This window comes from Lissotriton helveticus, chromosome 11 (genome assembly GCF_964261635.1).
Source record: "Lissotriton helveticus chromosome 11, aLisHel1.1, whole genome shotgun sequence".
NCBI classification, from domain to species: Eukaryota; Metazoa; Chordata; class Amphibia; order Caudata; family Salamandridae; genus Lissotriton; species Lissotriton helveticus.
Genome location: NC_136072.1, coordinates 126970608 through 126988276, shown reverse-complemented (window position 1 = coordinate 126988276; position 17669 = coordinate 126970608). Strand labels below are relative to the sequence as shown.

The 17669-nt window shown below is 44.9% G+C and overlaps 1 protein-coding gene across 1 annotated transcript in view; it reads left to right on the top strand.

The window, feature by feature from the left end:
* LOC144792789 (fetuin-B-like) overlaps positions 1-17669 on the top strand; it is a 46536-nt gene that overhangs the window by 12736 nt on the left and 16131 nt on the right. The window contains exons 3-5 of the mRNA XM_078667985.1: positions 15427-15514; positions 15817-15980; positions 16536-16643. Of these exons, the coding sequence (XP_078524111.1) occupies positions 15427-15514; positions 15817-15980; positions 16536-16643 (360 nt within the window). The remainder of the gene's footprint in view (positions 1-15426; positions 15515-15816; positions 15981-16535; positions 16644-17669) is intronic.

Sequence of the window (17669 nt, the reverse complement as noted above, 5' to 3'; positions counted from 1 at the left end):
CGGAGTTCAAAGACCCCCCAACCCAATACGATTGTCCAATACACCACCCCCCGCCATCTACCACAGAGGATCACGCGGCAGACGGGCCCTGACGACAGGGGTGAGGAGCCGCCGGAACCGACCAGAGCTGAACTCCTCAAGGCTATTCAGGGTTCCCATGCGGCCTTGGAACACCAGATAGAGACAGTCTCCATCGATGTCAACCTCCTGAGGACGGACCTTCGCAACGTCGCGGACAAGGTCTCGGATGCGGAGGGCAACATCACTCAGCTGCAGGGGGAGGTCACTTCCCTGCGACAGTCACTTGCCCAGCTCTCCTCTACTACCCGGGCACTAGAACGGCGCGCTGAGGATGCAGAGGGACGGGCGCGTCGGAGCAACATACGAGTACTGGGAGTACCGGAGCGACTGGAGGCGGGGAACCCTGAGCGCTTCCTAGAGACCTGGATCCGTGAGCGCTTGTGTCCGACTGGATTGTCCAACGTCTTCATTGTGGAACGGGCGCACAGAGCCTTGGTGCCCCCTCCGAGGCCGGGAGAGGCTCCTAGAGCCATCATTGCGAAAATTCTGAATTACAAGGACCGCGACTGTATCCTCAAGGCGGCGAGGGAGACTGGGCCCCACATGATAGAGAACTGTCGCATCTCCATATACCCAGATTATACCCAGCAAGTGCAGGAGCAGAGGAAATCCTACTTGGGGGTTAAACAAAAACTCCGCGATATGCAGCTTCAGTACATGCTCCTATATCCTGCCAAGCTGAAGGTGCTTGCCCAGGGCAGGGCACATTTCTTTGAGACGCCTGCGGAGGTCTGGGAGTGGCTGGAGATCAGAGGGGATGACCTGCCCCCGGGAGAACGAGGGGGCTCACGTGACACTTGGGGTACCAGGCCGCAGAGACGACGTCGTGGTAGGAGAAATCGTCGCTCCAGGTCCCGGAGCTCCCCTGAGGCCCGGCCCACGGTGGGTCCAGATGGAGCCATCCTCATGAATACCTCGCCGGCGAGGGCTGGCTCGAGCCCGTCAGGGGCGGCTGCTCCTGACGACGTCCTGGTGCCGGACACTTTGCAGGACATACTGCGGGACACGGACTCTACGGCCACGGTGGTCCCCGAGACTGCTGCCTCGGCGCGGGAGTCGGAATGATCCTTGTTTCACCTAACTGTGGCGCTTTTCTGTGTTTACTCGGGTGAGCGGGGCTCCTCTCACCTGTGAACCTATGGCCTGTAGCGGTCCGACACTGTCATCGGGACCTTCCGATCCCTGGTCGGTACCTTGTGATTCACTTTGGGTCATGTGTGCTGTGGGGGGTCTGTAGTAGACTTCACCATTGTCATGTTTACCTTACTGGTGCGGCTGGGGCGATGCCAGGGTGTTTTTCTCAGATACCTTGGTCTTTCGGGGAGCTGGGTGGTTGGGTGGGTGGGGTTGCATTGTTTTGTGTGAGTGAGTGTGGGATGTGTGGTGTGGGGTGGCTGTGCACGTCCTGGCACTGGCGGGGGAAGGGCGGGGTGGCGTTTTTGGTTGTTGCTATCCTATTGCTCGTGGGTGGTGGGGTGGAGGGTGTTCTTGCAAAAGTTTCATGTTTTGGGGTTGTTGGGGGGCGGGGTGCTAATGATGGCACTGGCATTTGGCGCATGTTGCTCCTGATTGGCGGGGCGCTTGCGTTGTGTGATGCATTTTTGAACTTATTTGTAGCATGGGCCCACTGGCGACAGCCTAAGCTGTGTGTATACTGCTGCCCGGCTGGGCATGAATTGTGGTCATGGGGTTTAAATTCTTGACGTGGAATGTGCGTGGCCTGGGTACGTGCACTAAGAGACACAGGGTCCTCACCTTCCTCAAACGCCATGGGATTTCAGTTGCTTGTTTACAGGAGACCCACTTGGATGATGATGGTGCGCAGCGACTGGCCAAAAAATGGAGAGGCCAGCTATTCCACTCCTCCTACTCTACGTACGCTAGGGGAGTCCTAATCTGGGTGGCCCCTGGGGTTCCATGCGCTGTCCAATATATTGATGCGGATGTGGAAGGCAGGTACATATTGGCGAAACTCAGATTGGACGATAAGGTCCTTCTGGTCTTTAATACGTACGCGCCGAATGTTGATGACCCGGCATTTTTCTCCCAGATGCAGGACCTAGTGGCTCCTAGTCTGGACACACCCCTTCTTTGGTGCGGGGACTTTAACTGTGTGCTACATCATGAACTGGACCGGGATCCACCTCGGGCGGGGACTAAGCCCCGTATGACGGCGTGTCTGCGGGACGTGATGCATAATATAGGGGCGATCGATGTTTGGCGCGCGTGTCACCCCACGCAGAAACTTTACACTTGTTATTCCCCGACCCATGGCACTCATAGTAGGCTGGATAGAGTGTTGGCGGCCAATCTCCCCCCCTCTCTCACGTTGACGGTCACACACCAGGCCCGATACCTCTCGGATCATGCTCCGGTCACGTGCGTGGCGCAATGGCCTGACCGGATGGAACGTCCCCGCTCGTGGAGACTGCCTACTGATCTGCTCCAGGATCAGGTGGCCAGGGATCATGTGGCTGCGACCCTCTCCGATTACCTGGAACTTAACTGGGCGGGGAGTGACTTGTCTTGCTCCACTAAGTGGGAGGCACTGAAGGCGGTCGTCCGTGGTGCGTGCATGGGCCTGACGTACGGGGTCAGGAAACAACTACTCTCGGACTTACAGGCTGCGGAGGCTGAGCTCTTGCGCGTCCAGGCCCGCCCTGACCCGGACGTCTCGGGTCAACGCGTGGAGGGCCTGGCCCTTGAGTCGATCCATGATATCCTCACGAGGCTCGATCGCTTTACGCTGGGCCAATATAGACAGAGACTGCATCGAGAGGGGGATAAATCTGGCCGCTTGTTGGCCTGGATACTTCGCCGGGAGTTCACAGCTGAGCGTATAGTAGCCCTGCGGGCGCCCAATGGTGATATGGTCCACTCGGAAGCGGCTATACTCACAGTTCTGCGGGACCACCTGCGGGCTGTCTATGAGCCCGACCGCACTATATCTGAGGAGGTCTACCATCCCTACCTCGAGGACATTGGATTGCCGACCCTCTCAGAGGCGGCGGCAAAAGACCTTGATGTCAAACTGACGCTCGGTGAAATTTCTGCGGCGATTGCCGCCCTCCCACGAGCCAAAACCCCTGGCGGGGATGGATTCCCTGCAGAATTTTATCATACGTTCGGGCCCATCCTATCCCCCCTCCTTTTGCAGGTGTACGATGAAGCCTTGCGCACGGGTGACCTCCCGCCCACCTTGAATCAGGGTGAAGTTTGTATGATACTGAAGCCGGGGGGTGACAGCACAGACCCCGCTTCGTATCGTCCTATCACTTTGATTAACTCGGACGCGAAGATACTGACCAAGCTGTTAGCCAATCGCCTTGCCCCACACGTAGCTCAGCTCGTCCATCCAGACCAATGTGGCTTTGTCCCTGGTCGTAATACGGCAATGAACCTACGCCGCCTGAACCACGTATTGCACGAAGTCCGGGGGCGAGACTCTCCCCATGTGCTGGTCTCCGTTGACCTGGCTAAGGCCTTTGATACAGTGCATTGGGGTTACCTCATGCATGTCCTTCTCAAGATGGGATTTGGTCCCGGCTTTCGAAAATGGATACGGATCTTATATAGCGCGCCCCGGGCCAAGGTGCGTCTGGGTTCGGCCCGCTCTGATGAGTGGACGTTGGGGAGGGGTACCCGACAGGGCTGCCCGTTGTCCCCCCTTCTATTTGCCCTCGCAATTGAGCCCCTGGCCATATCAGCCCGTAAGGAGTTACATGAATGGGGTATTGTGGTGGGAGATACTACTAATGTCATCTCCCTTTACGCCGATGATGCGCTTTTCTACCTGACCTCTCCGGTGGAGGCCCTCCCCGCTCTGTTGCGCCTCTTGGACCGCTTTGGTGCGGCCTCGGGCCTGCGCATAAATGTTACTAAGTCCCTAGTGTTCCCACTGACTCCTGAGGATCTCGTCCCGCTGACGGATTCTCACTGTGCGGGCCTCCGGTGTGAACGTTTGGCGTTCCGGTACCTGGGTATACAGGTGGCCGCCTCTGATGAGGCTCTCTTGACCCATAACATGGATAGGATTCTTGTGGCCCTCCGCAAGTCCGTTGTATTCTGGAACACGCTCCCTCTCTCCCTTATGGGCCGTCTAGCGGTTGCTAAGATGGTGATGCTCCCTAGAGTTCTGTATGTGCTGCAGAATACCCTCTGCCCGTTGCCCCCCCGGGTGTTTCGCACACTAAATTCGCTCCTTACATCTCTTCTCTGGGCGGGTGGTCGCAGCAGAGTTGCGTTGCGCACGGTGACGCAGTGTTGGGATGCGGGAGGCCTTGAGGCCCCGAGATTTGACTTATACTATTATGCTGCACAACTTCTCCCGGCGGCCAGATGGTTTGCTGACACTGAGAACTGGGAGTTGGCCTTGTTGGCGGGAGTGGCTTCGGACAGGGTGCTACAGCGAGCTCTCATGCAGGGTCGGAGCGCCGACGACGCGCTGCCCTATGTCGTCAGGCATACGGCCCGCATATGGCAGCGCTTCGTTGAACGCGTTTTGCGCCGTGCGCCATTCCATAGGGATCTCTCCCTTTGGATCCTGGCCCCAATACTCGAGATGGAGGCGAATATGTCTTTCCGAGAGTGGCGCGTGGGCGGTTGCGAGACACTTGCGGATCTTTATCCGGACGACTCGTTTGTGTCATTCGAGAGAGCAGCGGACTCATTTGGTCTGCGTGAGGGCCAATTCCTGCATTATGGATGTCTCCGGGATGTAGCTAGGACGACGTGGCCCCAATTCCCGGAGGCGCCCGAGCTCACTAATACCCTGGACATCATCTTGTCCTGTGGCAGAGGTAGGAGACTGGTTTCCCTTCTTTACTCAGCGATGCGCAGGGACTCGACTCCCCCGTTGATGCCTGCTTGGAGGGCTTGGGAGGCGGACCTGGGGATTGAGTTGGATCCGGCCCAGAGGAAGCGGATAGGGATGTTGACTCGTAAGGTCTCTTGTAATGCGCGTTTTAAATTGATACATTTTAACTTTCTCCATCGCACATATATGACGCCTGCCTCCCTCCACCGTATCTCCTCGGACAGGAGCCATACTTGCCCGAGGTGTAATGCTGAACGGGCGGGTTTCCTTCACATGGCCTGGGAATGCCCCTTAGTACATGACTTTTGGGTCGAGGTGGTGGCGCACATTACCCGGATTACGCACCTTGTGATCCTACTGGAACCGATTCACTGTTTGCTGGCGCTAGTGCCAAAACCCAGGAAGAGGGGTCTGTCCTACAAACTACTGCAACTCCTGTTGGTTCTAGCGAGAAGGCGGTGGCCATTACTTGGATGGGGCAGAGGGCGCCTGAACTCTCCAGTTGGTTACGGGACGCTAGGGAATGGGCCTTAGCGGAAGAGTCACATATGCAGAGCACGCGAAGGGATGGGAAGCTCCAGGATGACTTACTCGCTTGGAGGGCTATGTGTATCGAGGGGATGGAGGAGGTTGACTCTGACGCTACCAGCGCGGAGCTGTTTTCCTCCGCTTCCTCGGAGTCTGATGCTGGCGGGGAGGGTTCTGGGGTGTAGTGTCTTGAGGTGATGTAGCAGTACCCTGAGTCATGCCGATCTTCCTTGTTGCGTACACTTGTTTATCACTGTGATTACCATCGACCACGTTCTATTATGAGGTTCGCTCTGTAATGGGCCCTTGCCTGTATCTCCTTATGTGATTGCATCAATGCCACAAATGCCGTTCATGGGGCTCTTGTTCTTGTTCTGTTTTTGTTTGGACTGGTAGAGCATCATCTAAGAGAATTGGCGAGGACATTGATATTGGCCAGGGGATTCTGGGAGCACGAGAGCAAATCCCTTTCATTGTTTCACAGGTGTCATGAGTTGCCGCCCTGCCTCCGGGATGTGGGCCGTATCTGGCTGTGTACCTCCGTTTGGATCTGACCTTCCTGGTCCGTTTGTGTTCACTGCCTTGTTGCTTGTATGATTTGTGCCTCTTTATTTTACTCGCCACCAAGAAATAAAAATAAAGTTTAAAAAAAAAATATATATATAATTTGCAAACATTTTGTGTTTTTGGGACTTACAGTGTAAAGTAGACAATTATTGTGTCAAAAATATTGTGGAAGAGAATATCACACAAAACGGAAAAATATTGTATTTGATAAACATCAATTTGTATTTCATGCATTTAAATATTAATTAGGTAAAAAACTAATATCATGTACAATAATGGTTTTAATAAGTTACGATAAAATGTACATCATGTATATATATATATATATATGTATATATATATATATATATATATATATATATATATATATATATATATGTGTATAGAGAGAGAGAGAGAGAGAGAGAGAGAGATTATTTAACAATATCACTCTACTAATTAAACAGTTTTTAAAATATTCAAAGTATTATAAGTAATGCAAAATGGAACTTTACCCAAAAAAATATATATAGTCATCTCCTCGTTTCTGATCCTCGTGTTGCCTCTGGGAGAGGGGGTGCGGAGATTTGGATTGAGTTGCATGTATATATATATATATATGTATATAACAAATGAAAATAGAAAATATATAACCTAATGTAAATATTAAAATGGACATATTAAATAGTTTTTATTTAATACCTTAAATTGAATATACAAATCTATACATATTTCATGAAAAATATTTAAACAAATAAAAATTACAAAAATAAACTTAGCAATCAAAAAGTCACATTTAAAAAAACATAAACTATAGTTAACATATCTTGGAAATATGTAACAATAAATTAAACTAATAAAATTAATATACAAAATAATTTCAAATGAAGAATATTTTTGAAAATAATATAGGCATGCAGAAACAAAATATTGAAACATTGAAAAAAGTCAAATTAAACAATAGAGAACATAATTAATACGATTCCATTTTTAAAAAAATTGGAAAAGTGTTACATCTTGTTTGCATTATATTTACTGATATCACTCTAAAGTACACAAAACCAATGTTGGAAAGTGTTGGATTTTGAAGAACTTACATTTATTTCCACTCCATTGCAAGCATTATTAGGGCAAGTGATGAACTTCGGAGGGGTTATGTTTACTATTCCTATTCCAAACTAAGCAACTGCGGGGAAGGTGCTGGACTTTGAATTGATTAGATTTACTATTGTCACTCAAATATAGGCAACAGTAGGGAAGGTGTTGGATTTCGGAGGGGTTATATTTACTATTCTCACCTCAGTCTAAACAACATTTGGCAAGGAGTTAGACTTTTGGCGCAATAGATGTACTAGTCCCACTACAGTCTAAGTAACGTTAGTGAAGGTTTTGAATTTCGGAGTGGTTAGATTTAGTATTCTCACTCCAGTCTAAGCAAAAGTAGGGAAAGTGTTGGAATTTGGAGAGTTAGATTTACTATTCCAACTTCCATCTAAGTAACAGCAGGGAAAGCGTAGACTCTGGTGAGGTTAGATGTACTATTCCCTCCCCAGTCTAACCAACAGCGGTTACATATACCATTCTGATTTATAACTGCTGTATTAAAACAGTTAAAAACCTAACAACATAACATTATTAAAAAAATTATTTTAAAAAACAATATATATGAAAAACAATAATTTTAATTTAAGACTAACAAAAAATGATGACATAAAAAAATACATTTTACAACTATTATTAAATACACGTAAAAAGAAATATTTGATGTAAAATAAAAAATGTACATAATGCAAACCAAATAAGATTTACCTAATTAATTGACTATTAAGTACCGGGCTACACAGGGTGAGAGAGCCACGCTAAGAGGGTCGGTCGGACTCCACTCACCAGGCTCCTCCGCTCCTTGCTTCCTGCATGTGATCACCAGCAGCGCCCGGAGGCGCTCTTAACCATCGGAAAGGCTCCCACAGCGCGGGACAGTCCAACTACCGGGCTACACGGGGTGAGAGAGACACGCTCATCGGGTCAGTCAGACTCCACTTACCAGGATTCTCCGCTCCTTGCTTCCAGCACGTGATTGCCAGCAGCGCCAAGAGGTGTTCTTAACCATCGGAAGGGCTTCTGGCGAGCCCGTCTGCGCCTGGAAGGGGCTGGGCTGGGCCTACCCTCTTGGTTGCATCTCATCATTGGCTTTTAGCATTTATTGTCCGCGTCCACCTAGACAATTTGGATTTGTAGCCTCGGAGGAGACATTGCCTGAGGTGCCTGCATCTATCACTGGACCCGGTTTTTTAAAGCCTAACCTGCTAGGAAGCCCCCTGCTCGGGAAGAGACTGTTTCTGCTCCTGTTCTCGTGGCGCTCCTGCTCGAGCCAACTTCTCACGCCGCAAATCCTAAGGTGGGGGACTACGTTTCGCAGAATCCCGCCGGCGCAGGTACAGAGCATCACTGAGAGCGCCCGGAGGTGCTCAAAACCATTGGAGCCCTCCCGCGGTGCGGGCATATTGCCTGAGGTGCCTGCATCTATCATTGGACCCGGTCTTTTAAAGCCTAACCTGCGAGGAAGCCCCCTGCTTGGGGAGAGACTGTTTCTGCTCCGGTTCTCGCGGCACTGCCGCTCGAGCCAACTTCTCACGCCGCAAATCCAAAGGTGGGGGACTACGTTTCCCAGAATCCCACCGGCGCAGGCACAGCGCGTCACTGAGAGCGCCCGGAGGTGCTCAAAACCATCGGCTGGCAGAGGCTGGGCTAGGCCTAATCCCTTGGTTCCACCGCGGCGCTTAAACCCGAAATCAACATACAGTAAGACTATAACTTGCTGCTATTGCTTCCTGACCTGCTGTCGAATCAAGTAGTGACTGTGGACTTGTTAGGATCAGACTATTATAACTGTGCCATTGCTTCGTTTAATATAAAAGCCAATAAATCTTGAAAGATCATGGGGAAACGGAAAATGACGAGCCCAAAGATTCCCCTACAAAATCTACCAGCCTCTCAACAATCCCTATTGAACTATCTTACCGGGGCTATGGGGGCCATAAATAAGCAGATTACTTCGGTAGAAGAATCCATAGAGGCAAGCTCCCTACGTTCGTCTATAGAAACTGAGCAATTGGCTGAACCGCCGCCCTTGGACCACGAGTCACAAGACCAAAGTAAAAGGTCGGAAATTCAGGCCAATGGCTGTATTCAAAATATTTCTGATGACCTAATAAGTGAGCTGGACTCCTTTTCACAGCCCCCACAGAAAAAACACAAAACCCCTTTCTGCCCAGAGAACACTCCTACTTTAAGGTCTAGAATAACAACAAAGGACAAGAATCACTTAGAATCACCAGTAGCGACCGCCCCGAAATCTGCCCATCAGGGGAAAAAAAGCCAATAATAAGGAAAGGCCCCAACGGAGGGAAAGAAGACCCCATATAGAGGCTAGAGGGATTAACCACCGATCTGAAGAGATTATTCACTCTGGTGGAACGACTGGACCTTTATCTAAGGGTGAGCCTGGACCAAGTAAGGGCCACACTGACACTTATCGAGGATCACGTGTCCCCAGATAAGGAAAGTCCCGCTGTCCAAGGGTTGCAGGTGGGAAATGAAGGGAAAATCTCACAGACCAGCAATGACCAACCTACTTGCAACGACCAAACCAATCCTAACTCAAAGTCCAGAGAACCCCTCCTTAAAGACCTGTCCACTAAAATAGTTGGCGGAAAACATCCTTTAACGGGAAAGTTTCATGAGAATCCTGTAATCACCTCACCTACCGATGAAAGGCATTTGGAACCAACTTCATACCTAAAATCTTTAGGCCAAATTCCTTGTCCACCCGTATTTTTCCCTAGACAACAGGCCGTCCAACCCCCTTCAACTCATAATTGGGCCCCTTCGGCACCAGACTCAGTGCTTGACCTTCCGCCATGTGCCACTCCCTATGTAATAGTCTTAGCAAATGTGCCACCAAAGGGACTAGTAGAGAGAGAAACATGGGAATCATTAAGGAATAAAGCCCTGTATTGGCTGGGCAGGAAAACAGGTCTTGACACCCAGCTCTTCTCTGAATTTAAGATGGCACGAAGGGTCCAATGGATCGGTAACACTACAAAAACACTTTCGGGGGACTGCATAGTACTTACATTTAGGTCCCCCACGTTGGTCAAGAACATTCTTTGGGGGTCGGACATAACATCCTGGAGCCAGCTTTGATTAATATTCTTCCACTCGGCTTTTTCTACCCTCCACGCGCTAACCAACTTAATTGGCCAGTAAAAAGATTCAACGCCCCAATGTCGAACAATTATTATGGCATCCCAACATATAATCAATTTAATGTGTTATCTGGGCTGGATGGTATCGATTGACTGGGTAAAGATAATGTCATGAAATCTGTCATACAGGAACTTGAAACTGCGCAGAGTTCAGTAAACAAATATAATGATTTCACTTCCACTAATTCGATCACTTCGATGGTAGTAGACAAGAATAGGGCTAACAAGGACAATACACCTTACTTTTCTGCCGCTAGGCCTCCAAGTCCGGCACTATTTACTCCCAGCATAGTGAGTAATGAAGATAATTATAGCCAGACCGAGGAGCCTTTAGATCAAAGTACTGAGCAGCCCCTCTCTACCATTGATTAAGAACTAATAATCACTTTCTGGAATGTAGCTGGCCTTCGTCCCAAATTGACGAATGACATTTGGCTACAATTTGTAGTCCCCTTTAATGTCATTTGTCTTCAGGAGACCTGGGCGACGGAACAACTACATATGGTGGGCTATAAAACCTTTTTCAGTAGCACCCTCCCCTCTGTCTCAGGGAGAGCGAAAGGTGGATTGTCAATTTTTATTTCAAATCTCTTGGTTTTCAAGAACATCGTACCTTATAAAACCGAACCAAACTTCCAAATATTATTGCTAGACTAATGGTCGGGACAAATACATCCTGGTAAATTTCTATAACAACTTAAACCAGATCGATCTAGCAATAGTGTTACAGGAAATAACGTACCATCTTCAGGAACTGGAAAACAAGCTAAACAAAAATAACATCATCATCTGGGGGGGGAGATTTTAACCTTACTATCTGTCCCCAAAGCAGTAAACACAACTGTGGTCTATTAGATGAACACGGACTTCCAATAACTCATTTCTGCCACACAAAGGTTGGAGAGCGATTAAATGAGGCAATACGTATTTTGGACCTGGGTCTGGCAAACGATTTAGTGTCCCCCTCAGTTCCCTTATCTAGTACTTATAACGGGAGGGGAGCAGATAGTTCCATAGATTTTATATTTACTTCAGTTACTGCCGCATCCCGTGTTGCTAATGTTACTATTCATGACAACTCTACTAGTGACCATTTTCCGATCAGCGTATCTGTAATGTTGCGAAGCAACAATCAAAGGCGGAATCTGGGGCATATCAAAAGCCTTGGTATACCACGCATGTAGAGATCTAATGGGTATTCCCTTAAATCGTAAAAAATTGACCCACTAGTAATCACCACAGAGGTGGTAAGTAAATCCCTAGAATCAATAAATAATTGCTTGGACCTTAACGCCACTGACGCGGAGGTCCTAAAGAGCTTCTCAATAATAACAGCTGCAGTAAAGGGAGCTCTTTATAGGGAATTAAAGGATAATCCACCAAAGAACAAAGGATGGTTTGACAAGACTTGTTCAAAAGCCCACTCTAATCTAAAATCGGCCTTACATAAAACACCGAGGGACAACCAGGAAATCGCCTTTACCAGAAGGGCATATAGCAAGGCGATAAAGAACAGGAAAATAGAACTCAAGAAAGATCTCTGGACCCAATTACACAATAGCGGTATCCTTAAAAATAACATTATTTTCTGGAAGGTTATTAGATCACCCTTCCTTGCAGACAATGACACTAATGACACTATGGATATAGCCATTGACGAGGCAGCATGGGTCAATCATTTTCTGGGAATTTTTGGGATTCCACACTCCCAGGCACTATCTAATAACAAAGAGGTCGTAGTTCCATCGCCATGCAACTCCGTCTTCCGATTACATTGGGTATATCTATTGACGAAGTAGAAGCGGCCCTCTCAGCAAGTAAAGGCGGAAAGGCCCCAGGCCCGGATGGAGTCCCTGTGGACCTCTATAAATATAACACGGAATTGTGGTCCCCGATTCTGACGAGAGTCTTGGAGGCATCCTGTGCTATGGACCTCCCTGACTCTTGGTCGGATTCTATCTTGGTGCCAATTTTTAAAAAGGGAGACCGTAATCTGCCATCATGCTACAGACCAATTTCACTGTTAGATTCCCTAGGTAAGGTGGCAGGCCGTGTCGTTCTCAACCGACTGCAGACGTGGGCTATAGACAATGGAAAACGTTCCGACATACAGTACGGATTTAGAGAAGGGCTTGGTACTATTGACCAAGTGCTAAATCTCTCTCTTTTAGCGGGCAAGTATGTGATGGCTAAAGGTGGGAATTTGTACCTAGCATACGTTGATCTCTCAGCAGCCTTTGACTGCGTCAGTCATTCCAAGCTCTGGGGCATATTGGAGGAAATGGAGGTTGAGCTCCCTTTAATATATTTTTGATGGGCACTATATAGCTGGGCTACAGCTAGGGTCAGGTCCTGCAATAAGGGGGAACTCACAGCGCCATTCGGAGTGCAGAGAGGAGTCCGACAAGGATGCGTCCTGGCACCCTTTCTCTTTACCCTTTACACCAACGGGCTGGAACATGCTATGTTACAGGGGTGCCAGGACCTACAGTCGATAAAAGGTCGACCAATTCCGGCCCTCCTGTATGCCGATGACGCCATGATCCTCGCACGCACACCTGTCGAACTCTAACGTGCTGTGACAAGATACCACAGCTTTATGGCGGACCTTGACCTTAATATTAATATAAAAAAAAACTTCCATCATATCTATAGGTAGGGGCCGCAAGAAAGTCAGGGACATCTTTGTCGAAAACGTAAAACTTGAAACAACAAAAACCTACACTTACCTTGGTGTTTTGATAGACAACAAGTGTTCTTGGAAGCAGGCCATCGAGATAAGAAAGCTGCACTTCACGAGGGCCACAACAGCTTTGGTCAGCTTCACACAAAGGTTGGGAGGTAGACCACCAACGGAACTGATCAAAATTTGCAAAGCTAAATGTATCAGCGTAGCAACCTATGGAGCGCCCTGTGGGGTAATGGGAAAATCGAAGCCCTACAGAAAGCTGAGAACTGTTTCCTAAGATTTATACTTGCCGTCCCCCGAAGCACCTCAACATACAATTGTCACCTAGAGCTTGGCCTTACATATCTAACTGACATATTTAGGCTTCAACCGATGCTTTTGTGGTACCGCATTTGGTCTTCCGAAAAAAACACCCTTACTCGAGGGTTGTTAGAAGATTGCCCCTTATTAGAAAATGGGGGCAAAATTAAGTGGCTCACGTATATTAAAAAATTCTTCCATGATTTAGGATTGGGTAAATACTACTCTTTCCCTCTGACAATAATAGAACTATCCAGGAAAAAATTGAAAACAATATGCCTGAGCCACTTAGAACAACTTAGGCTGGCCAATGAGATCAGCAAACCCACCGTCCAGCATGCACTACTGATACAATCTACCCTAGCTACCCAGCCCTATTTAACGTTCAAACACAAGCCCTACGACAGATTTCTACTGACCCGCTTCAGGTGGAATATATTCCACCATCTGGTGTCATTCCCAGAGGTGAACACCCGGGCCACACACTTAATTACTTGCCCATGTGACGATATTTCAAATCAGTCTACCATACATGTCGTTCTCTTTTGTAAGTTTTACAATGAGCCTAGGACACGCTGGTTGCTCCCATTACTAAAACACTTGGGCTTAAGAAGATGCCGCCCAGCTTACATCGCCTTACAATTGTTGGAGACAACATGTATGGCAGAAAATATTGTTAGATTCTTGAAATTCTGTGTCAAACATAGGGCAAATCTAAGTTAGCTGAACAAACTGTTTTTCGCTTCTTCTGTCTCGAGACTCATGAATATTGAGATACATGTTTACAGTCCAAAGCGACACCCATTGTTGTATATAATGATTTGGTGAATGCGTCATGATATTTTTATCTAAATGATTTTAATGTTTTATACATTTTATGGAATGTTTTAAGGTGTTTAAAATGAATTGTACTTTTATGGTTTTCTAAAATTGAAATCCGGGAGATGATTTTGATTTGATTTGATTTGACTGTTAAATATTAAAATAATATAAGAAATAATTAAATAAGCAATTTCAATTTAAATAACTTCGCACCTTATTCAACTACAAACCCAACAACACACTTCTAAAATGTAAATTACTAATGAAATTATAATACATATAAAACATAATAAAATTAACAAAATACCCCTAAATAAATTAAATAACAATTAAGCAATAAACGGTTAATATATTTAATAACCAATTGAATATTTAATGTACAATTTAAAGTTAACTGACGTTCAACATCAATAAATTATAATTTAATTAACTTACCACCCTATTCCCCTAGAAATCCAACAACCCACTACTACATTATAAATGACTAATTAAATGAAAAACAAAAATTACACATTCAAAATTACAATTTATATTTAAAGAACTATAGCAATCACACTAAAAACTAACACGTAAAATAAATAGGCAACTAACATATATTACATTAATTAAAACAATATTTATTACAAGTATATTAAAGTAAACAATGTTAAAAAGAACAATCTTAAAAAAAATATTATGTACAAAAAACACAATATTCTTACCATTGCTATTCTGTTCCACAATAGTTTGTAGTGACAATATTTTTGGCATGATATTAATTCCACATGATATTCTGGAATCAATATTTGTGACAGTCACCCTCTGTGCAGTGCTGAACTAAAAAAGCATAAACAAAAACAAATAGCTTTGATCTACACCAATGAGCCGTTGCCTCTTTGTAAAGGTACTGTTTTTTTCCACTAAAACAGCTTATTATTCCATTCCTCAAACTCCCCTCTCTTATTATTTCAGGCAACATAATCTGAATATCTCATTCCTCTCTAAAGTAAAGCAACACGTGGTGTTTAATTCACAAATTATGCTGGTTTTGCAAGGTTTGTTAAAGGTTTCTAGAACTACCTTTTCAGACTGCTCACCACTCATGTTTTTTACTGAAGGTACTTTGTCACTGACCCACATGTTGGCAATGGGCTTACTTTGCACCGTGTTCCATTCTAGAGTTCTAATGGCAAGTTGTCACTCTATTAACAACATTAAATGGAGTACTTCAGATACAAGGCACACATGCTGCATTGCTGAGTATATAGATTACAACATTAAAAAATGGAATGATAAATCAATGGCAGATGAATATAGAGCATTTTGACCACACAGAATTATGTAACATAGCAAATGAATGCTATTCCATGCATAATGTGACTTGTTTCTTCACCTAGGTGTTTGGACAATGCAAAGCTGTGCTATACCTCAATTTGCCCTGGAGGAAAGTGAAACTTTACAGTTACAATTGTACCCTAAGCACAGGTAAAGTATCACTTCAATAAATCAAAATAATGCACGAGTAACGCATTAACACACAAAGGCTAGGTGGGGAGTAGAGTGAGTAAAAATGTTAAAAGGAATAGCATTACATAATAAACAAGTGAACTACAAGGTTAATGTTCCTTTTGTATGCTAGATTCTTAGCCATATTGATTGCCTGGTCATCTTTGAGTACAGTCTGATTTTTATAAAAGATATGTAAACATCATTTTGTGCATCTCAGTACAACATAACATCAAAATATCAGTGTATAGAATAATGTAATAATTTTTTTACATTCGCAGTTCCACCACGATTGATTGCTGATATGTGTCCAGATTGCCCACTTTTAGCGCGAATCACACCTGGATATGTAGAGAAAGCAGAAGCACTTGTTGAAAAATACAACGAGGAAAGTAACAACACCAACTACTTCATGCTTGATAAGGTTGAAAAGGCATCAATGCAGGTAACTACCAACTGCCCACGAACAAGATTTAAAAGGTAGCTTCTGGAAATTTTTGAACTTGTGAGGTTGTCTTGCTTTTCAGAGATATTCAGTAACATTTTTACATGTACTTTAGAAAATGGGGATGGGCAAATGTTTATAGTTTATCAAATATTGAGGACATATAAACTTGGTTGTATTAGAATATGTCAGAAGGTGTATCAATGTTGAGCAAATAATTGTGTTCCATGCAAATTAAGAAATGTTGGAGTCGGCGTTCATTAGCAAAAAATAATCAATTATGCATGAAACTACAAACAATCCTTAGCTATCACTCCAGTAGCATCAATTCCCTTGTTTAGAATGTTGCTTGTAATCACGAATTTAAAGTGATATATATGGCATCTGTTAGTTCCAGTTATCATGCATGGTAATATGTAAATCATTATACATGCATTACAGTTGTGCAGAATATCTGATGTTAAGACGTGTGTTAATAATATCTTGTAAGTCCATGTATTATAAATATTCACATTTACTGGCATATTTTTCATAATGGCATTTTTCATCTTTCAGTGGATGGTTGGAGCATCATATTTTGTGGAATTCAGTATTAGAGAGACTAATTGTTCCAGATTAGCAGAAAACACTTATGACTGCGAGGTTCTAGAAGATGACAAAGCAGTAAGTACACCGTTAAAACATACTTCATTATAACCTGCACAAACGCTGTTCAGTGGCAGCAGTGCATCATGTTCTGATATGAAATGCAGTATAATGAAAAACATTGTAGAAATTTTAAAGATTCATTTAAATTAACATTTTAAAATATTATGGCAAACAGCCCTATTTTATGGTATTTTGTAAAATGTGTATTCATTTTAATTGCAGGAGAGAGTCAGAATAAGAAAGGATTGTATGAGAGAAAAACAATCAAACTGACTTGTTGAAATTTCTTTTAGAACACATTCAACTGAAAAACAAACTGTGCACATTCACCAAAAGCATAATGGATAGAAATGCAAACTTTAACAATGTAATGAAATTGCAAAATAGTTGATGCTACACAAATTATCTGGCAATATTACAATTTCACATTCATCTACTTTGAACACCCTTGCATCCATATTTTATTACTAAGGAATTGAGCATTTTATATTCCATCATAGTACTCACTGCAAGTCTAGGGCCCAAAGTAGTGATGGTTGCAAAAACGAGGTTGCCATTTGTGACCAGTACTGTTGGATCTGTTAATAATTTAATGAACTGACGTGTACTAACTGGTCAGTCTGCTACATTTTAATTCGGAGTGAGTCGCAATATGACCTATGTCATGACTGTTAATGAGGTACGTTGCAGATTGAGATTCACTTAAGTTGGTAGCCATCACAGAGATGGTTGGCTTCTAGGGTCTGCATGCCACCATATCTGTGAATACCTTTCAATAAAGTAAAGTTAAAGGAAACCAAGCGATGCCTAAAAAAAAAAACAAATTGCATTTTTTTTACATTTGTCTGACAGTCAGGAGTGGTGGCATACTTACTCACCAAATGTTTTTTCCATTCACAAAGGGGAAGTGTTTGCAAAGGAATATATCTCCACCCAGATACAAAGTTGTTTTATGACATGATTTCAATTGCAAAACATTGACACATTTCATACCGCTTCAGAGTTTGGAAAGAATGCCTACAGCCAATGTTCCCTCTAATT